A 26,629-nucleotide genomic window follows, 5' to 3' on the forward strand; every position below is an offset into this window, starting at 1 on the left:
TGTACTTGCTGATGGCTTCTATCAAATAAAACCCATGCTTCACATCATGGAAATCACACAAATACCACACGGCTTGTGAAGCATCAACCTGAATTAAAAGTCTCACTGAACTACAGGTAGTTCCTAAGCCTTGACAGTTTGCTTTTTAACCTTCTCTGCATGGAAGTGCAATGGACTGTATGCAGGTTAACTCCAGTCCCTTGGAGTTAAAACCCCCTTTGTTCTAAAACTCGCCAGATAGTAAACGTTTTCACTCTGAGGCTGCATATCTCCGTTAGCTGCTTCTTGATACCAGCTACCTTGGAGAAATAAACAGATTTATGCATCGAGCATTACTAATCGCCGAGCAATCGTTCTTGCTTTTCCCCTCGGGGCTGCTCACGGCTGGTTCTTAGGCCTTCTAGTATTTTCCTCCTGCGCTATTCGGAGAACCCGCACAAAAAAAGAGCGGCGACTTATTGTGCCTCCATAGTCCCTGTGGACACACTCAACTACCAGAAGCAACCCCCCACACCTAGCACTACTCGCACGGGCGGCCAGCCCCACCGCTGCCCACAACACCATTATCCCCCCGCGGAGCCAAACGGATTCCAACAACAAGCACAGCACGGCGACCCTGAAGCTGCGCCTGCGCGGTGAGAGGGGCGCACGGAGGCTACGTGAACGCCGGGGGCGGGGTGGACAGCGGCGGAGGAGCTGCCCCCTGGCGGGAATTACTGCTCCCGCCCCGCCCCGACCCCTCCCACCGCCTAGCGTCGGTGGGGGTGGCCGCGCCAGGCAATGGGGGTCGAGCGCTGGTGTGTGCTGTCCGGCCGTGGCGGTAAGAGGGGCTGGCGGTCCTTGGGCTCCGCCGTGAGGGGAGGCAATGTGACCCACTGCTCTTTTTCTCGGGGGACTGTCTCATCCGTCGCCAACTTCGGTGGCCGGAGGACGATACGAGGCCGAGCCGGGGTGGTTGGAGAGGGGTGCAGGGGCTGTGCTAAAACCAGGCCGAGCTCTATCAGTTCTCTCCAACCGCTCCCGCGGGGTGGGTGCGGGGGACCTGGCGAGGGGCTGCGCCCGCTGCCGCCCCGGCGGAGCCTGCCCCCTGCGGAACGTACGTAGCGGTACGTGCGCGGTGGCACGCACTGCCGGCAGCTGTCGGCGCGAGCCCTGCAGGTGGTCGGCCAGGGCCTGGCGTGGCTGCTCCGATGTCGGGGCCTCGCTGCGGCCGCGCTTCGTTGTCAGCCGGGTCCCGAGGCACCTGCCGGGGCGCCGCGTGCGGCCCGCGGTGCTTGGCGTAGGGCCCAGACCGAGAACTGCGGCGAGCGGGTGAGGCTGCTCCTTTCGAGCCTTTTAATATAGCTAGGGGTGGGGGTTGCCGCGCCAGACGTCGCTGACCAGTGTGCCGTTAAGAGGCTGTAGGAAACCCCCCTCCTTCGGCGCGTTTTAAAGCTAGTGCTGTTTAAATAGTTAAAACTGGGGAGTTTGGGTCGTTTCAGCTTGCTTTCCTTCAAGCAGCGGGTGAATCCGTTTCACCCGAGCTTGTTTTCTGAACGCTTTTATCTTTTGGTATTAGTTTCATACTGTTTCCTTCATGTTGCCTTTAAGGGTCAGGCGTACGCAAACACCTGAACTAGGTAATCTCGGTTGGAATAATGAGGTAGTAGCGTGCCAGGGTCGTGTTTTCAAAGGCTTTTGCAAAATGAGTACAGCATAATCAATGTCTTGCTTCGTATGAGGTGGGGTGCAGGTGAAGCCGGCTCAAAACTAGGAGGGTCTGTTTGTTAACTAAGGGATGTAACAATTTCTGAGCGCTTAACAGAGCATTTTAAACAAGAAACAACGGTACTTTTTGTGTGATAATACAAAGTGTCATCACAGGTTAGTGAGATTGTTGGATTTTTTCCATCCTCTGTGCAAATCCCTGAAGCTAAAATTATAGAGATCTGTTTTATTACCAGAGAGCTTCTTAATGTATTAGTTTATGATTAGCACTGCTGTTAAGGACACTAAATATGAAATCATTACTGTCCTCCCACCTAGCTGAAAATCAGAAGACAACAATTACAAAGTGTTTTGGAGATGTTTTGACTCAGCATATCTTTTTCTTGCTCTACTCACCTCTAGTAAGCTATTTGGTAAACAATTTGTGCTATTAGTTAAGTATATTTGTGTTAGTAAGATGCACTTCCAAAACTTCAAGTGCTTTGCAAAATAGTCATAGGAACTACCATGTAGAATTGGAAGAGGGAGGGTATTTCTCTGATAACTGCTCATTCCAGGTGCTTTAAAATGGCACAGTTAGTGGGAACACATTAAAAGTGCACAAAGATACATGAGAAAACAATGGCAATAGGGAGCCGCCTTCATAGTCCCTAATAACTAGGTATGTGTTAACACTCTGATACACAAAGTGGTTTATCTCCTATTGGAAAGCTCTCAATTACAGTTGAATTTACAGAATTTGCTGGTAAAAATTGCTAATTCATATTTATGAAAGGCAGCAAACTTCTAATAAAGATTTCCAGGCATTGTTGCATGACAGTGCATTTCCTGTTGATTTTCTATTGTGCCCCCATAAAATCATATAAATATGGTATATAAATTTTAAAGTATTATAATTTGTTTGAAAAATTTGAACTTAGCACAGTAAAAAGGTACATTGAATTCCACAGGCTGGTATGTGTTAGTGATTAAAGAAAGCTTCTTTTTTTTTGTTTGTTTGTTTCTATACTTCAAGACGAATGCACTGGTAAGTAACAGGGGGAATACTCATAATGTCCGTTACTAAACAGCTGGGGTTTTTTCTTTTTTTTTTTTTTTTCCCAAGTGGGTTAGTGGATGGCTGAAAGTTGGCTTGACCATTGAGTTGCTGCAATGTTTTGCTGCTTGAGAGCCGTGAGGAGAAGGTATGGGATGTTGCTGACTTAATTTGCCTTTACCATATACTTAAGTGTTGACTTGTGACTTGTATGTATGTAAAACCGGTTTGGTACTTTTGTTCAGTTTGGCTTATTTATTTGGCTTTCTCATCTTTACAGCTTGAAGCTTTCAACAGAGTTGAAAATCCCCAAAAGCCATATGCCTGTCCTGGGGGGGGGGGCGTTAGAAAGGCTCTCAAAAAACAAGGGTTTAAAATAGCTTAGTTATGAGAAAGTGGTAGTCTAAATATGACTATGATACCCAATATATTACTGCATTATTGAGTTATTAAAGCTCAGCGTTTAAAAATGAATGAATGTATCTGTAATAATGAGCTTTATCTAACAAAGCTTTTCAGTGCCAAAGCTATAAGCCAAAAAGTTAAACTTCAGAGACATATGGAAAAAAAGGTAGAAAGAAATCTGAAGAGAATTATTTAACCAATAAATTAGATCAGTCCTAGAGTATGATTGCATAATGTGTTCTAGTGGAGATTGTGTTTCTTATCTTTCATGAAGTGGGGACAGCTGTCCTCAAAGTGGTTATGACCTTTATTTTAATGCAAATACTTTCTCTGCTCATCAGATCTAAATGAAGCTCTTGGAAGAATCCTTGTTCCTTGCAAGTGAAGCCATAAGCATCTTTCTTGCATTTTCTTTCTCTAAGTTCCATTTAATTCACTTATTTTGTCACTTCACTTGAAGGATGCCTCCAAGTTCTGTCTTTCACCTTCAGTGAATGGATTCTTCCTTCTGTCACGCAGACTAATTTTGGCCTTTGAGCATTTCTCTTTTAAGCAAGTTCAAAATAGACTTCTAGCTGGAATCCTGAGCCTTCCTACTAGCATGACAGTGTTGTTTAGATACAAAACACGGCAGCTGAAGTTAACCATACTTGGCCATTTTCCTTGTAGAATACCAGATGGAAGTTTATGATTAATAAATTTGGAAGTATGATTAATAGTTTCCAGGTATGTTGGAACATTTTTCCTGATTACTGGCAATGGCACACAGCGTAGCTTGAGAGTGGGTGTGGGAAATAGTGTACAAATAAGGTGAAGGGAGAACTGAGCTCCTTACTTCTTCATAGCAGCTGAGTCTAGGTAAATGGGGGTTTTTTGCATGGGCATGGCAACTTAGTCAAAACTGCTATCAGAGGAATAGCAGGTTGGTTTACTTTTTTTCCCCTTTGTTGGAAAGATTAATTTTTTTCCTTTTTACCACTTCATGTTCACACACACACACAAAAAAATAATCTGCTATTTCTTTCTCAGCAAGACAATTTATTTTGGTGTTTCCAGATGCAAAATGGTGAAGCGGGTCTTTTCCTGTGTCACTGAGCAACTCTGGCATGTTCTTGCCACCAAGAGCTTTTGCTCTCCATAAAAACCTGATATTACTGTGGTACTTAATCATCTCCTGCTATTTGAAGCAGGACCAAGGGCTATAGTGATGATTAGTCTTAGAGATGCAGCCAGCAAGAAGGTAGAAACTCTTGCCAGTAGTACAGTCTATCTTTTTTTTAATCTTGCATTTAATTCACATGCATGAAAATCAGTTTTAGTCCTAATGGTTTGAAATTCCATGAGTCGTCTCACATTACAGGTTTTCCATCCCAGTTTTCTATGAAAACATCTGTTTTCAGCAAGCTGACTTTTAAGACCTACTGATCCAATATTTGCCCACCTCTTAGGCAGGAAACATTAGCTTTAACTGCTTTCATGTTTTTTAATTGAAAAGCTGGAAAGGTTGACAGGAAAAAGGTAGAGTAAGGGTCACTGCATCTGCTTGACAGCTCAACTGTTGTCATTTACCGTTTGCCAACATGAAAAATACTGCTTATTGTCTCAGCACAAATTTCGGGACTTTCTGGATTAGTTGTTTGGGTTTTTTGAATTAGTGAAAGCAGTAGGGAAGCTGTCTCACATGTTTGTTTGTCAACAATGATTATTAGGTCTGGAATGCTGAACAAATAACTCTTTGTTGAACGATCTTATTTACTATTATTAATGAAGTTACTAATTTTATGTGAATTGGAAGCAGCTTTACCTCCAACCTGCCATATATTGTTTGGGGCTTGCAGTTCGACTTGATACTGCAAGGAGTGAAACAGCATTGTATTGCTTTGATTCAGAACTTGGTTTTCCCTCCATTTCAATCTTCTGTTACACAAGCATGTTCATTGCAGAACTCTTGTTTAATTTATGCATCATTGGAAGTATTCAGTCTTTTTTACTTTCTGAAGTTCTGTAACTTCTTCAGCTTAACTTCCTTCTGCCCTTAGTGGTAGGAAAATAATATTGTTTCACCTGAAATTTCTTGTTTTTTTTCTATTTTGGTGAAGATCAAAGGGCAAAAAGAGCGCTGTCTTTTTTTGTTTGATGTCTTCTATAAAAGAGTATGTTTGGGAAAGCAGACTTTTTTCAAATGGGCACAAGTATGTAGACCTCACTCTAATGCAGAACTCATTTTGATTGAATTGTGATTATTATTCCTGGGTAAAACTTATTATTCTTGTGGCACTGCTTAAAAAATACTGGGTTTGGCTTTTTAATTTGAAGGTTCAAAAGTAAGTAAGGGGTGGCTTTTAAGAGCAGCTTCAGCGGTAGCTACAGAAAAATACCACTAAAGCCAGTCTTCATCATTTGAACTACTTGACTGAGGAATTTTAACTTGAGCCTGCTTTGAGAAAGTAGAGGGAAAAGTTATTGTACTTATTTACTTGTCTTTAATCAGCCATTAGCATCCACCATCCCTCAAACCTGTTGGGTTTGCTCTATATAAATACAGCTTTATGAGTCCTAAGGGGAAAAGTCCAGAACTCGGACTTCTGATACCTGTTTTAAATTATTATACTTGCAACTATGAATGTTTGCTCGATTCTGTCACATTCTGACATAATTTATGTCAGTTTGTCACTTGATTGGTTGCATCATACATAAAGATTTTATTACTTTATTAGGTTATGTCTGGAGAAGATACTGCTATGGGGCATTCAGTCAAGAAGTTTGTCAGGAGCTGATGCCATCAGTGCTCTCAGACCTTTCTATTTTGCTGTACATCCAGATTTCTTTGGCCAGCATCCCAAAGAGAGGGTAAAAATCTCTCAGTATGCTTTCTTTGTAAATGTGTCATGTGTCAAGGATGGAGATTTTCTAGTTTTCCTGCTGTCAGAGAAACAAAATTAGTATTAGAATGGATTATGGTTGTTACCAGAGAACAAAAAGATGTACTTTATTTTTAACAAGAATAGCTCCCTTAAATATCCATTATTTGTTAGTCATATTTTCTGCTTAATTGTTATAAAGAAAGTACTGAATCTTCCCTGACAAATATCTAATACGTATTACTTGCTTTATAACTTCAAAATGCTGTGCATTATACTTGAATCAATGTGTTTCTTTAAGCTTGAAAGCCTTAGAAGTGGTGTTTTGGAATGGACAAGAATGTGAATATATACATCATACAATTTATTCATGCAAGATAATTACTCATGCTGAGAAAATGAACACTACTTGTTAAGAGCAGCTGTCAGTTTGTAAAAATTCTGCATGTAAGATTAAAAAGGTTTAGATGAAAAATGGCCAAATTCTTAATCTGTAATTTGTTTTTTCCTTGGCTTTTTTTTTTTTTTAACAGGAAGTAAATGAAAACTCTCTGAAGAGATTAAATGGTTACTTGGAGAACCTACAGAAACCAGGATTTCACTCCTTTAAGCCAACTCCACTTACTTTTTATGTAAGAGAAAGAGAACCAAACTCTTCTAATGTTCAAGAATCCTTCAGTGCTTCAGGTGCTTTTATATTGTGTAGAATATATTTTCCTGTATTTGAATTCTTTCATTCTTTCAGACCATTACTAAGCCTTGTGCAGTCTTTTCAAGTGAATAAAATCCTGTCAAACCATAAAAATGTCTTACAGGCAGGACTATCCCAAGTGGTTAAACATCTTAAGCTTTAAGAGGCATTGACAGAATGAGAAATTACAAAGTTGATCTCATGTTATGGTATGAGAATGTAAAAACATAGGTTGATATAAATGATAATTTTTCTGCTTTTAATGCCATTGTCATGTTTAACAGTTGGGTCCTTGTTTTAATTGCATATGATGTGTAGTACATAATGTCAGAGTGCTTGTAGGATCAGTAGGAGCTTATTTTGTAAGCAGAGGTTGTATAAATATCTAAAGCTTCAATTTACCACAGTCTCTTACTTTGAGACTACAGAAAATATTGCAAAGTTTGGAATACTGGTTTTGATTAATTTTATTCTGTGTATTTGTATTTGTTGTACCGATATGCCTTATCTAACAGATGAGCTTTATCCTTAGTACCCTGTTAGTCAAAACACTTCAGCAAATTGTGAAGGACCTTAGTGCTAGAAAATAAAATCATACTGTTTTTCAAGAAAATAGTAGTGTTATATCCAGTCTACTTAAAGTAACAGTCAGACTGGCAGCTGTGTTCTGCTTTTGAGTCTTAATACTTGCTTGCATTCTAATGGGGCAGTTAGGCCTAATAGTTAAGTGATGTGACTTAGTTTTAATCGAGTGGGCAAGTGTGGTGTTTTGTTCTGAAGCTCCTGTTCGTAGCCTGGGAAGAGCTGATGTAATGCTGCATTTCTACAATAAATTATATCAAAAGTGTTTATCAATAATAACATGAATTATGTAGAGCTGTTGGACAAAACTGCCACTGCTAAAGCAAAAGAATAATTTTTTGGGTTAAGCTGCATCTGTAGGTAGGTTTCCAGTTTGTCCAATGATTCAAATAGTTACAACAGCTCTATGTTTTTGAACATGTAACAGTTTTAAAGATGAAACGGCATATGAATTTTGCACTGAGTATTGAAATAACTATAATAATTTCCAACTGTGCACGCCTTATTTGGGTTATTGTAAGATGAGAGAAATGTGAATGCATTTTAAATAATTTTAATTAAATATTACTAATTTTGTGGGACTTGTGTTTTATAGGGTTTCGAGCAGTGAGTTTCACATTACATACTAGGGATCTCCTGAGCACTGTATTAGATATTCTCAACTCCTGCAGTTTATCTACAGAGCATGTTCAGAGTTTGAATGTGAACTCTCAGCCCCTCAAGGAAGCAGAAAGCACAGTGAACAGACCTGTCAAATGGGATAAGACTTACTATTCATTTACTGGATTCAAGGATCCTGAGGAGGAACTGGAACAAGCCCAGAGAGTGGAAACAACTTTAATGTACGTAAGACTTCCATTTAACTGATAATTTATAGCCAAATTGGTTATAAATATATATATATATGGCTATATAAATATATAGCCAGACTCTAATGCTTAGTTTTTTAGAGGCAGTCAGTAAACATTCTGAACAATACAGAACCTTGTCGAACATATAATCGTGTCATGCTTTTTACAATTTAATTTGAATTAAAGAGAGTTCAAATGAGCTGCTGTGATAACTGCAGTACCAGCAAAGCTGAGGTATTCTTGTCTCTTTGCCCAACATTCATGTTTGGTTAATCTAGTTTTGGTTAATCTAGTTTTCCAGTTTTATGGAATATTGGTGGCAGTTCAGACGGAGGCAGAGGTTCCAGTTGCTCCAGATAGTTCCTTACCTCTTACAGGACTCCTCTAACACAAAACTATACAGCTATTAACTTTGTTGTTAGTATATCATTATCAGATTATGAAATTTAATGTACTAGAGACTATTTCTACTTTTACACATTTACGAGAAATTCCCTGAGCAGTTACATATTTACAGTCTGATTAATACCTAACCATTTGGCACTGAGCTTTCTCTGTTTGCTTTTGAGTTTGATTTGATTTTTGTTTTTGCTTAGAATATAGTATGAGAATGGAAGTATTTGTAAAAATAAGAGTATGAAAATAAGCTTAGGCTGTGAAGAAAGGCATGAATCTCTTAAAATAGTAGCTCTTTTCCTAGAAATAGGATGATTTATTTACTGAAAGTTTTAGATGTATTCCATGAGTCATGTTTGCCTGGTTGTGATTATTGACAAAAAAACTATAAAATTTTGACCTGCTTCATCTCTGTTCATCCCAGCTCTGTGAGAGTTACCTAACTTAGCTCTTTAGTACTATCTCCCTTATTTGATAGTCTATTTAAATCACTTCATTTTGTTGTTTTCTTTTAAAAAGACAGATGTGTGGGAACTTCTGTTACTAAGGCAGTAAGCTCTGAAGCTGCCCCACTAAATCACTGTAATCTGCTGCTCTGCGCCCTTCACACTTTTAGGTCTTACAGACAGTTGTAACACTGTCAGTGTCTCTTGGCTCAGTTTGGTTCTCTAATCCCCCTCCCAAAGACATTATGCACTAGGTTTTTGTTTGTAGATATCTTAAGAATGAAGCATTTAGCAGTTTCGGCTTCTGTTTTCCACTTTTGAACAATCCTCTTACCTAGTGACTTGAAATAAAACATTAATATTAACAGTAAGAATTCGGTTAGTTGTACTGTTTGCAAGAAAGCTAATACAGCATACCGCTGGGGTTTTTTCCTCCTCTTGTTTCAGATCCTGGCTAGATGATAATGAAGCAAGTGCAGTAAATAAGCTGAAAAAGAGTTTGCCACTTAGAAAAGAACTAGAGCGTTTAAAATTTGAACTCTCTCATCAACTCCAGCTCTCAGATATCAGGTAATAAATTAGATCAGTTGGACTTATATTAATACAGTCAGAGCAAGGAAGTGTTGTGTAATAATACAACATGAGCTTTAAAGGCTTATTTCAGCAAAACAGCTATATTTCATATATGGAAAAGTGTTACTGTACTCAGTAGTGTTCTTCTAGAAGAATTCTGTTGGGACAAAAGTTCCCATTACAATCTGCTCAAAAAGACCTATTATTTGTAACTAATAACATAGGCTCTAGGTGCCGCAAATGCAGAAGCACTTGAAACAGGACCTGTGCATATTCATTAGTCTGGGTATTTTGTTGGATACAATTGCTTTTCCTGATTTCAGTATCTACAAAGGTAGCTAGATTAGCAATAGTAATGAGATTGGATGGTACATCCTGACATCCTATGAAGGCTTATTACAAATGTTGTTCTTTCTAGTGTCTTGTTTCCCATGCTCTAGAGGAGGAGGGTATTTATTTGCTTGAAAGGGCTGAAAGTTGTAGTAGTGATCTTAATTCTTTAGAATATTTTTCAGAAAACAGTTTGCCTTTTTTAAATTTTGTGCCTTCAAATAAGGATGTTCTGAAGTGAGGTATTCAGGATGGGAGGATGGCAATGAGGGTATTTAACAATGGAAAAATAAACTTGGGGGATTATTTCAAGGGCTAGTTTGTTCTTTTAACCAGGGAAGAGAGAGTTGATGCTTCTGAAATCATGCTTTTGTTCTTTTACCCAGTAGAAGACCGTGGCTTCCTCTAAGTTGAAGCCAGTTTAATTTTTTTTTATTTATCATGATTTCTAATCCTCTGTAACTGTGTTATCATCAGGGTTTTCAAGTTTCTGAAATAGTCTTTACTAAATGTGTAGGTTTGGGTTTATTCATGGCTTATATTTAATTTTCTTATAGTTTGTGCTCTTAAAGTACAGTAAAACTATTGTTCCATGAAGAGTTATTAACCTTCCAAGAGTTACATTGTCACAATTCAGAAAAGAATGTGAGTGTTAGAAACTTGACAAACAAGTGTCTTAATAGGAAGCTACTACTTGTGATCTTGCAGGATCACATTGATGTTTGGTGCTACTGAAAGCAGAGTAATAGTGCTAGGTAACAGTAAATAGTTACTAGAATGGCTTTCATTATAATAGATTAAATTGCCTCAGAGGTCCTTTGGCATAGCACCATTCTCTGTATCCCAAGCAGTATTTGTTAGATTTTCATAAATTAGATGATGTGGGTTGACTCCAGTCAGCAGCTAAGCGCCCACACAGCTGCTTGCTCTGGATGGGAGGAAGAGAATAGGAAAAGCAAAAGCAGGAAAACTCATGGATCAAGATAGGAGTTTAGGTGAAGTGAAGCAAAGCAAAAGGAAGAATTCATTCACTACTCCCCATCAGCAGGCAAATGTTCAGCCACTTCTGGAAAGCAGAGCCTCTGCACGTATAATGCTTGCTTGGAAAGATGAATGCTGTAACCGCAGAGGTCTCCCCTTCCTTCTTCTTTCTCTGAGCATTTATTGCTGAGCACAACATACAGAATATCTCTTGTCAGTTGATGTCACCTGTCTTGGCTGTGTCCCCTCCCAGCTTACTCAGTCACGTCAGCTTACTTGCTGATGGAGAGTGGGCAGAGCGGGAAGAAAAAGCAAAATCTGGTCACTGCGCCAGCACTGCACAGTAGCCAAAACAGTGGTATGTTATCAACACTGGTTTTGTAAAAAATACAAAACATGGGGGTGCTGTAAAAAAAATTAACTCTAGCCAGTCTAGACTTTTGTATGAACTAGAAGTTTGTAAAAGGATGCAATTTTTCAATAAACTGGGACAACTTTATGATTTAAATGCTTTTTGAAAGTTAGGAGTTTAATCTGTCTGTGATGGATGAGATGTCAAAGCTATGTGTATTGAAGTTGCCAACGTAACACCTGGCTCCTGTATACTTTAACAAAAATTACTGCATTGTAAAACATGAATATGTATGTATGTAGCAACTTACCACTGGAATCCTAGCAATGTTTTGTTCTAGGAGCTGAAGGAAAATATCCTTATATAAAGTACTTGTTCTTCCAGGTGAGCATTACACAGTGTACAAACAGAAACTGCATGCCACATGACTGAACCAAATACTGAGTTGTCAGTAAGCTATTTACTTACTAACCCACTTCTTATTGGTGGTGAGATTTACAAGTTATGTTCTGTCTATCTTTTTTTTTTTTTGGGGGGTTGTTTTTTGGTGTTTTTTTTTTGTTACTTTCAGAAAGACTGAAGTTTTATTTAGCTTTTATCTGTTCAAATAGCATATGAAACAGTTTTTCCCTTTTATTTGCCCTTGCTTTTATTACTATTGGAGTGCTATTTTGAGTTGTTTGTGTTAGAAGGCTTTCAGCTATATCTCAACATATGAGTTTTATTTTAATAATATTGAAAATTAAATGCTTTCAATTATATTTTTATTCAGGTGGCAGAGAAGCTGGGGTGTTGCTCATCGCTGTAGCCAGCTACACAGTCTAGGTCGCTTAGTCCAGCAGAGACCTGAAGTATTAAAAAATGTTAAAGGTATTTTCTGTTGTTTGTTTCATATATTCTAATATATTGTTGACTCAAAGGTGCTCATGAGTCTTCTGTGACAAGGGAGCTCTAGTTCTATTCACAAATGCTTTTGATAACTGTAAAAACAAATCTGACCGGCTTGCTGAAAAGCTGGTGAGAGCTTTCATTTTAAGCTACTGGGTATTTTTTCAAGTGACTCAGTTTAAACCACAACATCTTATAGTGTATTTGCTGCACTCAGCTTCTATTTTACTACTTAAGTGCAAACTGAGCAAGTTGAAGGCACTAGACTTAGTACTAAACATGAAAATAAAGATCTAGACTGAACCTTTTGAGAGGATGGAGGCAGCAAGAGATTATTAGCCATGGTGGATTCAAGACAAAAACATGAGTATCTCTCTAAGGAGTCAGTATAAGGAGGACTTACTAGAATACCTTTAGAATCATACTGTCTTACTATGCATTTTTGATAAAATACCTGTATTTTATGTGTATATGTATATAAAATATACACATAATACGTAATACATGTATTCTCTAAACCTGATGTACCATTCTTCTTGTACAGCTGTTTGACCTGTAGCAGTAGCTATTTCATGTAATTATAACTCCGTGTTTTATGCATGTCTGCAGATAGTAAGTTTTGAGTGGCTTTCATCTGAGGGTTCACGTAATCCTTTGTCAAAAGACAGAGTGACAATAAATAGTTGTTCTAAATTGTGTCATGTTTCAACTTCGTTTCTCTAGCTTTGCTCAGGTAAAGAAGTCTATCTTGTGAAGCTGTTGTAGTCTCCATCTTTGAAGATCTTTAATAACATACTGGACAAATACCTGTCAGTAATTAAACATGTACAGTTGGTCTTGCCTTGGGCTGCAAGTGTGGACTTGATTCCTTAAAGTCAGTGTTGCTCTTAAGGATTTTTGAAAACTGATTTCTGAGAGCAGGACTTTCTGTTTAAGTCTTGTCTTGTAGATTAATACATCACACTGAAAACTTTTATGGAAGCTTACTTTGATAAATAGTTGCCTCTGCTTTTATCCTAAAGAATTCTTGAGGATCTGTGTACTTCACTTAAAAAAAACATAGACTCAAAACTGATTTATCACCCCAAAAGTCAACCTAGTATTATCCTTTTATGTTGCTTCTTTCTTTTTAAGAAAAGAGCAAAAACCTAATGCGAAAGTGTTTCTTACGGCTTGCATATTGCAGGTTGTTCTGTGAAAGTAGTGTTAAATGGCTCTGTTAATACTGCTTTGGCCAACTTTTACCTTGCATATTCTTTAAGCATACGGCATGTATTTCCTACTGTATACACAATTTGTACATATTCTTTGAATATGCTGTCTGCCGAGATTCTGTTTTAAAAAGAGTCTTTGTAAGAAGAAAAGTCCAGTTAACTAAAAATCTGTCAAGTTTAAGCCGGAAGAAGGCAAATGCTAGGTAAGGTTTGTCTGAAAAAAAAAATCTTGGAGTTTTCAAGAATCAAATTTTGACAATAAGGAAAGCACCTACTTGTACATGTTTGTGCTGCAGAAATGTGTTGCTTGTGACATGTTAGTAGCATAGTTAAACCTTAAATAATGACAATATTTAAATAGTAATAATTATAATAGCCAGATTAATAAAGAGGTTTGTTCAATCCTCAGGGCACACAATGGTATTTACAGACCGTTCAGGTATGAGTGCAGCAGGCCACATAATGCTGGGGACCATGGATGTTCACCATCACTGGACCAAAGTAAGGGGATTTTGTAGTAAATGATAATGCCTCTTTTTATGACATCCTTTTTTAAACTATAACCAAAATATTAAATCCTACAGGTGAGTAATATAAAGCAAACACATAGCTACTGTGTTTAGCATAACTGTCTACATTGTGTTCTAAATTTAATCCTGTGATATGCTAAGAACAATCTTCAGATCTTCACTGCTTCTTTTGCTAACAAAACAGTCGTAACCCTGATTAAATATAAAGAAAATTTGTTGCAGTGTTCCAGTCTATGCTGTGAGCACTAGCAGAATATTTCCTGATCTATAAAGAGCTCATTCCTATGAAGAATTTAGGAATTTTATTCAGATCTGTGAAGTGATCATTTCAGTCAGTAGCTGCTAACCAATCCTGTCAGTCTGCTTTGTTGTTTTAGGCAGATAATGTGGATGTTTGACAGGCTTTCTGGCATTCTAAATGATAAAAGTATTGTATGCGAAGGAGCACAAATAAAATATGATACCAGCATATCACTTAAGGAAATTTTCTTGAATTTTGGTTGCTGAAATATTGACAGTTCTATAAAAAAAAAAAATTCTTTGCAAGGGGCATAATTGGAACCTCATAGTTGGGAATTTCAGCCAGTTAGAATATCAGAATATTCTGTTTCTGTATTCAGAAATGCTATCTTCCTTGAAAAGAGAAATTCTTCCCCTTTCTGACCTTTGCCAACAGGTTTTCTGAAGGGATCGTATCTCCACATGAAGTATTTTGCAGATGGGACAATGTGTGTAGTTGTGGTGATGGTATTTGCTTTAGAAGACAACCTGAAATCAAAGGCTTTTTATTTTAAAATGCACCGACTATCATGTTAAATGATACATAGTAAAAGTCAGTGAAAATCTTTGTGAGCTTTGTTAGCTGCTTGATTTTTAGAGAGCAGAATCTTTTGTCTAATTCTAAACCATTTTAGGCAGCAGTCTTAAGTATTAGTACTGTTGTTACTAATCATAAGAAAAAAGCAACAGTTGAATGGTGTCCAAGTCAGTCTGTAGAATGCTGCTTCAGAGGTAAAATATTTAGAAGAATTTTGCAGTTTTTCTCTATAATAAATGCTAATGCTGAGCCAGTGGATTTTATTGTGCCAAGCTGTCCTGATTTAACTACTCTCTTGGGCTTCTAAAGAGATTATTGACTTGTTCCAGCAGCAGTAATTTTTTGTATGGAAAACTATGTTATATTAACAACTGGGTAGATGGTAAGTAGTGATTACTACTGCACTTTCCCTTTTCACTGTTCCAGCCTTCTCCCTGTCACACCACCTATATCTTCACTCACAAGTCTGATCACTTCTTAACTTTTTGTGGTATACCTTTTTAAGATTAGAGATCTGGTGCCTTCCTTCTTTCTCCCCTCCTTTCAGACTCGAGATAAGTTATCCAGACTGTTGGAAAGAACTAGTTGCAGCAACAGACTTCTCTTTTTTTGAGAATTTGTATAAATTAGACTGGCAAAACTACTTTTGACTGTATATGGTGTAGCTGTACCACTATAACTGTGGTGATAAACATTTTGTGTAGGCCTCAAATTATTATTTCTTGGGTTTCTTTAATAGTGAAAGAGCACATCCATCGATCTTGTTATGGCCTTTTGGTGCCTTTACAGTATAAATACCAAAATACTTAGGAGCTTATTCCACTATACCTGACTCAAAGTGTATATGCTTTATATTTCTGATTTATTTTTTTTTTATCCTTTTGTTTGTATTTTTTTTCTTCCCCTTGGGTTCCCTGTTCCCATTGTTAAGTGTCTCTTTCTTTATAGTTTCTTGTTTTAAAATTTTCATTTCTTAATTTTAAGTGTTATACTTTGTAACATAGGAAGTGTGTGTTTGTGTGTGTGTGCACAGATTTTTGAGAGATTGCCAAATTATTACAAACTTCAAAAAAGGCTGCTGTTGTTGGAAGATCGGATAAGCCAGCTTCTGGGAGGCATACAAGTAATATATATTGAAGAATTGCAACCCCTGTTGACTCTAGAAGAGTACTACGAGACTCTGGACTCCTTCTATAATAAATTACGTGACAGTAGGCTACCTTTTCATCCTCGCAGTCTGCGAGGCTTGCAGATGATTCTGGAAAGGTAAGGTATTTGCAGGGAAGCTTTCTTCCTTTTAGAGCTTTTACGCTTTTTTTTTTTTTTGTTACACTGATTACTGCTCTTGCTAAGAAGAAAATTAATATAATCTCAGATTTTCATTTTGTCAACGTTTCTTTGTTTCTAAAGGTTTAAGTTCCTTTTTATGGGTTAAGAAGGAATCAGACTGAAGAAAATCCTGCTAATTTCATACAAGTTAGAGTCAAAGTTCTTCAAAGTAACATTTCATCTTACAGTGTTGTGCTGGGTTAAATTGAAGGGTTTGTGCCAGCAGGTTAACACTCGGCTCTGTATGATGGTGTTGCTGCTTATATTTTTGGAGTATTGTTGACAGCTTCTTTTGAAATGTAATTTTAAAACTTTATGTATGATGCTTCTGTATTTTCATGAACCAAACTTGATCACTTTTACCACTTACTGTGATTAATTTATATTTAACTTCAGAATTAATTCTGAAAGTAATTAATGTAAATACTTCATTTTAAAGGTTATACCTTGTTTTTTATTTCCATGATGTGTCATTAGTGACAGATACGCACCAAGCTTGCATGAATTTGGACACTTTACGATCCCAACAGTCTGTGATCCAGCAACCCTTCAATGGTTTATTTTTGCCAAAGCACAGGAAGCAAGAGAGAATCTGAAAAGAAAGGAGGAGTAAGTGTTTATGTGACTCGATACATTTAGCTCATTAAAATCTTTGCCTATCATATGTTTTATTTGGAGGAGGAGGATAACTTTGAAGAATGTATTCATGTTGTTCTGGTAGGAAAAAAACCCTTCTGTTTATAAAATAGAACTTTACCCAGCAGCTTTACTAAGTAAAAATCTCAGTGTTCAGCAAACACAAATAGTTGTTGGAAAATCCTCATCCTTCACCTTGTAGGAAAGTTGGACTTTACTCAGAAATACAAGATCTTTGCGTACAAGACAATTACAGAATGTGTTTACAGTTACCTCCCCAGAGGAGACATGGTGTTTTTATTGACTCAGAAAGCAGCAAACTTCTGTTAATGCTACTTACATTGTGATGGGAAAGCAGTAAAATTTAAAAAAAAAAAACATAACTGAGACCAACTAGGGAATTATTATTCCTAGCTGTTTGTCAGTTAAACAAGGGAAAAGGTCAGGTAGCACCTAGTGAGGGAAAGAAAAAAATCTGATAGAATGATGAGAGAAACACCTCCTTGGTACTCTTTCACAGATGGAAGTGAGATGAGGGAGTTGATAATAGTTGAGTCAAAGGACTATAAATAAAGTCCATAGACTACAGTTGTACTCAATGATCTTAAAGGTCTTTTGAAATCTAAATGATTATGTGATTCTGTGACTTGGAATATCCATCAGAACTGTAAATTTTGTTCTTGATTGTGGGTGTTGTATGTGTCTTTGAGAGTTAAAAGCATGAAGTAGAGATACTGTGTGTTTATTTCTAGTAAAATACCGTAATAGGTGACTGGGTGTTACCTTTTAGAGATTGTTACTGCAAGCTTTTCTGCTTTGGAAATCTTTTACTGAATTGTTGAAATATCACATTGTCATGAGTGTATACATGACATATAGATCCAGATGGTTTCTTGTGAAGGTTATTTTAGGCATGAGTCGTACTGAAGGCTTTATGGTTCTAGCTCTTTTAAGACTTTGTTACTTGGGAGGATGTATTTTGGAGATGGACTTTGGTAAAACATGGAGATTTGGTGGAATTCTTCCATAATGCTAGTCCAGCTTTCAAGTTAGATTATTTTTGCCATATAACTTCTGAATAGCTCTCTATGTAGCTGAAAGCATGTGACAGCTGGGAAAGTGTCTTATGGAGGTTGGGAGGGATGTTGTGGCAAACATACGCATTTGCATCTGGGTAACTCGCTCTCCAGTACTTCTCACACTACCCCACATTATAGACACTAATCCAGGACAAATGTGTGGCTCCTCTCAGAGAGTAATCAGCTGTCTTCTTTTTCTTCCATCTTTAATTATCTACTTTTTGAGCATATTTACGCTTTGTGGCTCCAAAATACCCTGTGGCACCAATTTCACAGTTGAATTACATATAGCATACATACATGAAGGAGGCAAAAGGTGTTCTGGGTTTTACAGACCCACAACCTGATTTGTCATTATCTTGTTCTTGTGCTGTAGGAAATACAAAACAGTCATTCTGTATTTATCACCTCTCCTTTTTTATTTTGGTGGATATTTCATCTTTCCCCTTAATTGTATTTTTCTGAAGCTGAACTCCTTTTTCACTTAATGCTTCCTTGAACTGACCCCATTCTGTACTTCTGATTTTCCTTAGCCTCCTGTGATTGCTTAAGGGGCCCTGAGATAAAAGAAAACATTTTAAGATGTACTGGATTTAATTTGCACATTCAGTTGAATGTTTTACATACAGAATTCCACCTATGCAGTGCTGTTTACTGTATGACCTGATGCACTGGGGAGTTCAAATGCTGCTGCTCTAGAAAATGGTATTATCTGTATGGACAGTGTCAGTCTTCTGGTAATGCAGGATTTAGTATGAATTTGCTTCTCCTTCCCTTGCTTTTGTTGAAGTATCAGGTTTATGTTGTGATAAAGGTGTAAGCCTCCTTGTAGAGGAGACTGAAAACCTCAGTTCTCACTACGTGCAGCTTATTTTATTTTTCAGGGGAGCCCTGGGTTTTGCAGAACAGGAAAGCTTTGTGCTCAGGTATTAGAGAAGTGTTCAGGAGGGTGGCACAGATACAGTCAGTACAGAGGGCAGGCTTGCTCCAGATTAATTCACTGGCTCAGCTCATCCCTGCCTGCCAGAACTGGGCTCATGTACTGTGACCTCAGCAGAGTGTAGTGCCATGCAAGTACACGAGATTCATAGGCTTTGGAAAGTGGTTTTGAGCCCCTGCAGTCATGTTATCGCATGAGTCAAACAGTCTCAGTAGCTGTGTCTCTGTTTAGCTTGGGCTGATTCACATCCCAGTGGCCCACAGTCATGCTGCTCCTCCTGTTCCGCACAGGGTCTGCGTTGTAGGGCAGTAATGGTGCTGTTTCTGTAGCCAAGCTGGCTCTGGAATTACAGCTGTGTGAATGGGGCACAGTGCCTGAGCTAGTTGGGCTGGCTGACTAACCTGAATATGCTAACCAACCTGAAGTGTCTCTGCATGAGATTAGTTACAGTGACTCTGAGTTGATTCTGCACATTATTTCTGAGTAGCTTCTGATTGCTATGTGGTGTCTTGCCACTCTTTGTCTGGGGTGAATGGAAAAAATCATCTGCAAGTTATGAATTCAGTATTCATAGAATTATTTAGGTTGGAAAAGACCTTTAAGGTCATTGTGTCCAATTGAATGCATACACTTCTGCAATTAGTAAGTTATTAACACATCTAATATGCATCAGGTGACCTTACCTGTCATCTGCTTTTGATGACATGCAGAGTACTGGAGTTAAGACAGAGTTACTAACATGATCTTATTCTTAAAGCTTACACTTTGAAGGTTATTTAAGTCCTTTCATCCCTTACATTAAAAATAGATTCTCATAGGATTTTTATCTCGGTATTTTTTTCTGGTGAGCAAAGAAATGTTTTGCTGCAGGCTTTCAGATGTGACTGTCAGCATGCTCTTGCCCTTAGTCATGGAAGCATGTTCAGTCAGGCTTCTGAGGTAGACATGGGTATCAGCCTGCACAAAAATCTCAGCTGTAAGGTAGCTGTCCATGAAGTGACACCTTTGTTTACATGCATATAACCCACAAATATACTTATTTCCAGGTGGTGTATTTTTAAGATCTAATTTTGTCACTGTATGTTGTCTTCATTTGCTAGGATGATGATTACAGAGAGAGAGCTAATTGATACTTCCACTAAAAGATTTTCTCTGGATCGCCTGTATAAGGAGCCCAGTGTTTCCAGTGCACAGATGATAGATTGCTGTAAGCGGTTGCTAGAAGAATCCCTGCCGTACCTACAAGGCATGCACCTTTGCATTTCTCACTTCTACTCTGTGCTGCAGGATGGAGACCTGTGCATACCTTGGAACTGGAAAAACTGAGGGACATATCTGATAATCAGAGGAATTGCTTATTTTCCATAAGAGGCTATAAATATGAATGTTTTTAAGAGTAAATTATTTAAATCTGTATTTTGATATCAGTATTCAACCCACAAATTTTCTTTGAACTGCTGCTCAAAAAGAATTGGAGTCCTGGACAATGCACAGTGCTCAGTATTGATACTTCTGGAAAGACATTTGTACGTTCTCCATACTACTGTAGGAATCCCAGTGTATGGTAGCAGTTGTGAAACCATGGGTTTTTTTTAGTGAATGATGAAAATACATTAAATTGCAAGTCTGCAAAAGTGTGCATGTGTATGTGTTTTTCAATATCCCAGATAGGTAATCTCAGATAAAGATGTCTCAAACCAGACATGACATGTTACCTTAAGGTTTCATTGAATGCAGAAGTTGGGTATGTGAGTTATCTGGTGGCAATACTGACATTTCATATTGCTGCCTATTCTTGAATTAAAAAAGAAAAGACAAGGGAAAAGGCACCTACTTTGCAGAAGAAAGCTGTACATTAACTTGGTCTCTAGTTTCATATGCTGGTGCAATATTGTTGCCTGTAACTGTGTGCAGTTTGTAGGAGGTGCCATTCCCTTTGTTTTCCAGCATTTGCTTCATAAATACAGACAATCCTCTTTACTTACACTAGAACAGATTGCAAATCTTATTCACAACACTTAAAACCTGGGTAGTTCAATGTGACGCCTAAAGAAAGGAATCATTGATTTGTGTAGTATTGTCTGCAAGAGTAAATAGCTCTCAGTGAGAGCAGGGAGTTTGCAGTAGGGCAAACACATGGTTCTTCACTGATACTTTATTCCTTGAAAAAATTGAACTGTGAATATATGTCAACACTTTTTCATTGTAATACATGCCAAGATGCATTTCATGTTTGGGTTACTGCTTTGCAAAGTATCTTCTGCGGAGAACCAACTGTTTAACATTTCTGAACTTAAATACTTAATTGCCTTGTATTTTTATTTATATTTGTATTGAGCAGGGAAGTTGTGGTTCTCCTGTTAAAAGGCTCAGCATCAAGTTGCTTATTATGATGCCAGACTTCAAACAAAACCCACCCCAGCTCCATGTGATCTCAAACATGTCAATTTTAAAACATTGAGACAGAAGCTGTGATTCCCTTGGGTCTTAAATTCAACCACATCACTAATAATTCCTGTATAGGTTCTGAAGATCAGTTGATAGTTTCTTCCAAGTAGTTAACTTCCATTTCACATTACTTCCCCTTGCTCCATCTAGCATCAGTGATACTGCCCATGTCCCGGTTGTGCTAAGCAAGTGAACCAGTCCCATCAGCTGTAGCCTGGCAAGATTCCCTCTTACAGCCCTTTGAAAGCAGGGTTTAGAACCCCGAAAGCCTTTTGTCATGGCAGCTGCGTGTAGTAATGATTTTCTTGCTTGCTTGAATTGAATTGAATGACCCTTTGCAGATCTTCAGGCAAGAAACAGCTGTTCAGTTTGTACAGGAGATTAAAAACACAAAAAGCCTGAGGGAAGGTGAGTAGACTTGATCAAGAGCCTGATGTGATTCTGTGAGGACTGATGCTAATGTCACAGTAAAGCAGTGCCTAACACCTAGGAACCTTTACTTTGTGGTGTAGGAAAGACTAGAACTGGCTGAAGGAGATACAAGCCATAAAGAGCCTTTATGAAGTGGAGCATGGGATGTTTCTGTGAGTAAAGCAGGGTGGTGGAGATGCTGACCTGGAATGGGCATCAGAGTAGCAAGGGCAGGCAAAAGGGAAAGGGACTGAGTTTAAATGTGGAAGCAGTGAAAGTTGTTGCTGTTAAACATTATCAGTCTGGGGTAGATCTGAAGATTCTCACTGTTCCTTCTAAGAGGAAGTAGCCAAAATTCTCTGGTAAAACGTGTTGGCTCTCCAAGGGTGGCATGACAGCCTGCTTTTCTGATGGTTTTCTCCAAGCCAGGGGTCTGTGAAATAAGCTGAGTAGTTCAGTCCTGCTGCCATCTCACCAGAGAGGGGATCAGCTCTTGGTGTCATTTGAGCGGTCCTTCCCTTTTCTGTTAGGTTTGGAGTTTTATTTTCCTGAGTTCTGCAGGAGATGCATGTCATAATCTCTAAAATTGCTCAGAATACACAAATTAAGGTTGTGTATAGGTCAGTAATTCAGCATGATAAGGTCTGCATCTCAGCGTTTGTGGTGCGCTTCCTCTAAATCAATTTTTACTGCAGATTGGTCTAGTCAACTTTACAAACATGGACTTCCCAGCACTTTTTAACATACTTAGAAAAGCAGTGAAAAGAAACCCCAAAACAGAAGGATAAACTTCATGTGGACGTTGTAGGTACTTACTTTGACAAGTTTTACTTATTTTGAAGGAGGTCTCAAAAGTCACAGAGAATTGTCCCATTTAGGTAGATGCGTATGGGTTAGATGTCAGAAATGTATTTTACTTTTGACATTTTAATGAGGTGAAGAAAAAAAAGGTTTAGAACCCTGAAAGCCTTTTGTCATGGCAGCAGGGTGGAAACAGACAATGATTTGGTTTTAATGTTTTTAAACTATGCAGAATACCTCCAATTCTGTTCCCCACTGTGCTATCCACTCATTGTGTAAACAGATATAAGTAAGTATTAACATCTACTATAGTTTTATTCAGTACAGAATTCCTGTTTGCTCTGTGGCCAACAACTGAAAACATGCTATGCAGTTTCAAAATCATCCTCCAAATTAAAACCCAAATCCTAATATTAAATTAGGTGGAGCTGATGTCTTAGGTTGCTGTTGTTTGGCTTAGATTTGAGGTTTCCTCCTGTTTAGAAATTTGCCACAAATATTGCAAAGATAAGTATGAATATCTGCGAGTGATCAAAGACTTGAAACCTGTGTTGGCCATCCGTCATGGGTTAATAATCCATGATGCCCAGATCATGTCATTGAGCCTCTGAGAGTGGTTTAGTATTTTAGTGCAGCTGCCAGAAGGAAATTCAATGCTAGATTCAATACTAGAATAAAAGAGATGGGGACTTAAGACAAAATTTATCACCAGAAGTTATTTTGATACTGTTTAATGCTGTGACCTTGAGATGCACGCATTGGCAAAGGACAATTTCCATATGGCAGGTGCCAGTGTAATGTTTTACAGTATCCGTTCTGTATGAATTCCAGTGTTACAGGCTTCCTGCCAGTGTTTGAACAGTTCAATATGTAACTTTTATATGTATATGAAAATTGTATAAAATCATGTGAAATAAGCCCTTTGTCATTGTTCTTTTGGCTGTTAATTGTTGTGATAACAGTCTCAGGGACTAACAGGCTTGTCTTCGTGTTTTTTTAGACATTCAAAATGCTGATAACAAATCTTGAGAAAGACTTAAAAAGGGAAAATATTACACAGGGCTAGAGCTGATGTATCAAAGCACATCCAAAATTCACCGGAACTTTCATGGAGAACATAAATCTAATCACACGTACATTACAGCTAAAAAAATCCCAAAACTTTCTGAGGAAACTGAAATTTTAAAGCTTATTAATTTAAACTTGTCTTTCTGAGAGTATACAGTATTTGAATGGGATCCTGTGATTCCTTGAACATGTGTGTATTGTATATGTATAGTGCATCAATATTTCTTTATATGCTTAAAATTATACAAATTAGTAAAAGCAGAGCCTAGCTGAGAAAGAGAATAGTTGTAAATACACTAAAACAGTTGATTTAAAAAGTTCAGAGATGGAGATCATGCTTTTTTGTTGCATATAAATACTAGAATAATTTGACTTAAATATATGAGATTAAAAGCTGGAATCTTGATTCTGTGAATGGAAAAATTATTTAGCTGTCTCCCTGCTAGGCCCTGTTCAAACTACAGCATATACTGAAGTAACAGAAAAATAATCTTGGTTTGCAGTTTGTCCTTTTCAGCTGCATATTCCTTACACGATTGCTTAAATGTTGAATAATTTAGTGCTGCTTTTTTGCTAAGTCCTCCAGTGGGGTGCTGTGTGTCCAAGTAGCCAGACTGATTGACAATGTTCTCAGTGATGTCTTCAAAACAAAAAAGCTTTTGAAGATACTTTCTTTAGTGAAGTTGAAATTTAATATTTTGTTGCCAGCTTTTATATTCTGCTGGTGTCTTTTCTGTATTCTTCTATTTTCATAGTTTTTGCCTATTGTGTGGCTCCATATTTTAGTAAGTTTAAAAGTTTTTTAATCCTTTTGCTTTTCCTAACATGTTTTTTGAAAGAATAGAGGTTTAAGTTAGCTCCATGTGTGCTATGAACTGTGCTAACTACACACCCCACCAAACATGCCTTAAACGGAGCTGCTTAACTTCCTTGTACAAATCTCTTGGATTTTGACAGGGAATAAGATTTCAGATGGGTGAGAGTAGCCAAAATTCTTACCAAATATAACAGCTGCAGTGCCAACATGAGCTGGTGTTTAACAGGAAGGTTAGATAAAAGAGCAGGGTTATAATTTTTTTCTTGATTTAGTTCCAGCATCCGTACCTAGCTGCTTAGGAGAACATGAGGCAATTTGATGTAGCTTAAGATACCAGTCATCTTTAATCTCTTTGTGATTGTTTCTCTTTAATCATCTGCTTTGTCATTTGATTTTTAGATGTTGCAGGGACATAGTTGAGTAGTCAGCTAATGCCTGTGGTAGCTGCATGCACCCGCTCTCAGTAATGGGATATTCTCAGACCATTGACTAAAAGCAGCAATAGGATGAGAACCTTGTCTCTTCCCTCAAGACTGCTCTGTGATCTCACAGCCACAGTTCAAGATCAAGGCGTTTCCTTGTTAGTGCTTTGTCCAGCCCACACGTTATTTTACCCATGACTTTGTCATGTTCCTGGGAACCTATTGTTCTGGGTTGTTTTTTTTAACAGGGTGTTTCAAGTTCATTGAGTCATAGTTGTAGACTGATTTTTTGAATTCTGCTTGTGTTACAGTCCAAGGGAATGGGTAACTCTTTTCAGATTGTGTTGATTTCAGGCAGTCCATCAGGATAGAACTGGTATTACTACACAATCAGACAAAACTCAAAAAAAAACAATTAAGAGTCAATGCTAATCCCTCAATTTCACACTTCATTAAAATTAGTAGAAAGTAGTTACTAAGGAGCACTAGCTTAAATTTGATTTCTCTTGCCAGGTTGCAGCCAGGGCAGTGTTGTACAGAATCTGCATGATCTGGGGTTCACCCTCTACCAGGAACCTGCAAAGGTTATGTTGGCTTGGAGAGGGAGAGCTACCAAGGGTGAGTCTATGCTGTCTTCATCAGGACTGCCTGCACAGCCCCGGGGGGTCATCCAATCACTGCAGCCTCTGGTGGGGTGGACTCCGGAGCCCTGCTCATTTAAAAAAAACAAAATAGCATAAAAATCCAAAACCAGACCAACCAACCTCAAAATAAAATACCCCAAAACCAAAGTGGGGAATGGTCTTCCTGAAACTGCTGCCTGGTTTTGTGGCAGTGTTGAGAAAGTAACAGTTCATGGTGTTACGAGCCAGTTCTCTGGTGCGGTTTTGCATGTTTCAGATAAGGAAAGGCTCCTGGAAGGTGATGCTGCTGCCGTCAAAATGGACGATCCCTTTAGCCTGGTGATATTTAAACAGGGGGCTGTTGGTATATTGCATGATCAGAGGCACATTCCTCTCTGTTTAATCTTTGGGCTTGTGAGACCTTTCTCTAAAGGTCACAAAGCATTAATCTAAATGTGACTAACCCGTTCACAAAGGTTTTAGCAACAGGGAATGTTGTCAGTATTTATATGATGCCTGGAATATCTGGGTCTCGTGCACTCTTCTACCAGAAAAAAAAAAAAAAAAAAATCAAATTAATGAATCAGAATTTCAAAGCCTGTATGATTGCAAATGTTTTTTCACTGCTCAGATCCTTGCTGTCTTGATATGACAAACTCTAGAGGGAAAATAAGCTGTCCTGTAAGATGGGGATGTATTATATACATTCTAGTTTTAGCCAGAAGTCTGTGCTGAACTCCAGTATCCCCTGTCTCACTTTTGAGATGCTGAAAAGTGGGTGGGATAAAAGGCCCTGCAGGTCTGAACCTCTCCTGGCCAAGATCAGCACCTAAGGAAAAAAATTACATATACATATATATGCGTGTGTGTATATATATATATATATATATATATATATATATGTCTTTCTCACTACTGTATGGTTCTTTCCATCTTTTCTGGGTATGAAAACCATTAACTGTAATCTTCTGGTAAGAACTGCATTTCATCTACAATTCATGCTCTAGTCTAAAAATGAGGAAAAGTACCAACAAGATTTAGGATTGCTGCAGCTTGGGCAGTATCTGCCCACCCCCTTCCTAATGCAGTTTGTCATGGCCAGCACTGAATGGTAGATCTTAAGAGTAGGTTTCAGCTGAGATTTGTAGGTATAATTTAGTAGTATGTTACTTCCTAAGCGGCAGCCGTTTGAAAGCTGTGGAGACCTCACTGCCTTCGTAGGTATCTTCAGGTGTCTTCAACAAGTCCTAAAAGAGCTTCTCAGCTCCCAGGTCTTTCTTAGAAGCCTTGAAACTTCACTATGTATTAATTTGAAAAATGCTTTCAAATAAATTGTGATGTGAAAAGATACTTTCTCATGCAAGTAAAGCTGTACAAGGCTATGCACTGAGTGTA

General features: G+C 38.2%; 1 protein-coding gene across 1 annotated transcript; it reads left to right on the top strand.

Moving 5' to 3' along the window:
• The first annotated feature begins 748 nt into the window (after nucleotides 1-748).
• On the top strand, nucleotides 749-20,281 carry TCAIM (T cell activation inhibitor, mitochondrial). Its single transcript, XM_057400245.1, has 11 exons — nucleotides 749-820; nucleotides 2,821-2,891; nucleotides 5,866-5,998; nucleotides 6,543-6,696; nucleotides 7,878-8,124; nucleotides 9,423-9,545; nucleotides 11,984-12,081; nucleotides 13,723-13,814; nucleotides 15,694-15,926; nucleotides 16,467-16,598; nucleotides 19,745-20,281. The coding sequence occupies exons 2-11, from the start codon at nucleotides 2,860-2,862 to the stop codon at nucleotides 19,968-19,970; spliced, it is 1,470 nt and encodes a 489-aa protein (XP_057256228.1). The 5' UTR covers nucleotides 749-820; nucleotides 2,821-2,859; the 3' UTR covers nucleotides 19,971-20,281.
• Nucleotides 20,282-26,629: the final 6,348 nt, after the last annotated feature.

The sequence above is a fragment of the Pezoporus wallicus genome, unplaced genomic scaffold (genome assembly GCF_028554395.1).
Source record: "Pezoporus wallicus isolate ANWC-B61680 ecotype Strahan unplaced genomic scaffold, APGP_CSIRO_Pwel_v1 contig_8276, whole genome shotgun sequence".
NCBI classification, from domain to species: Eukaryota; Metazoa; Chordata; class Aves; order Psittaciformes; family Psittacidae; genus Pezoporus; species Pezoporus wallicus.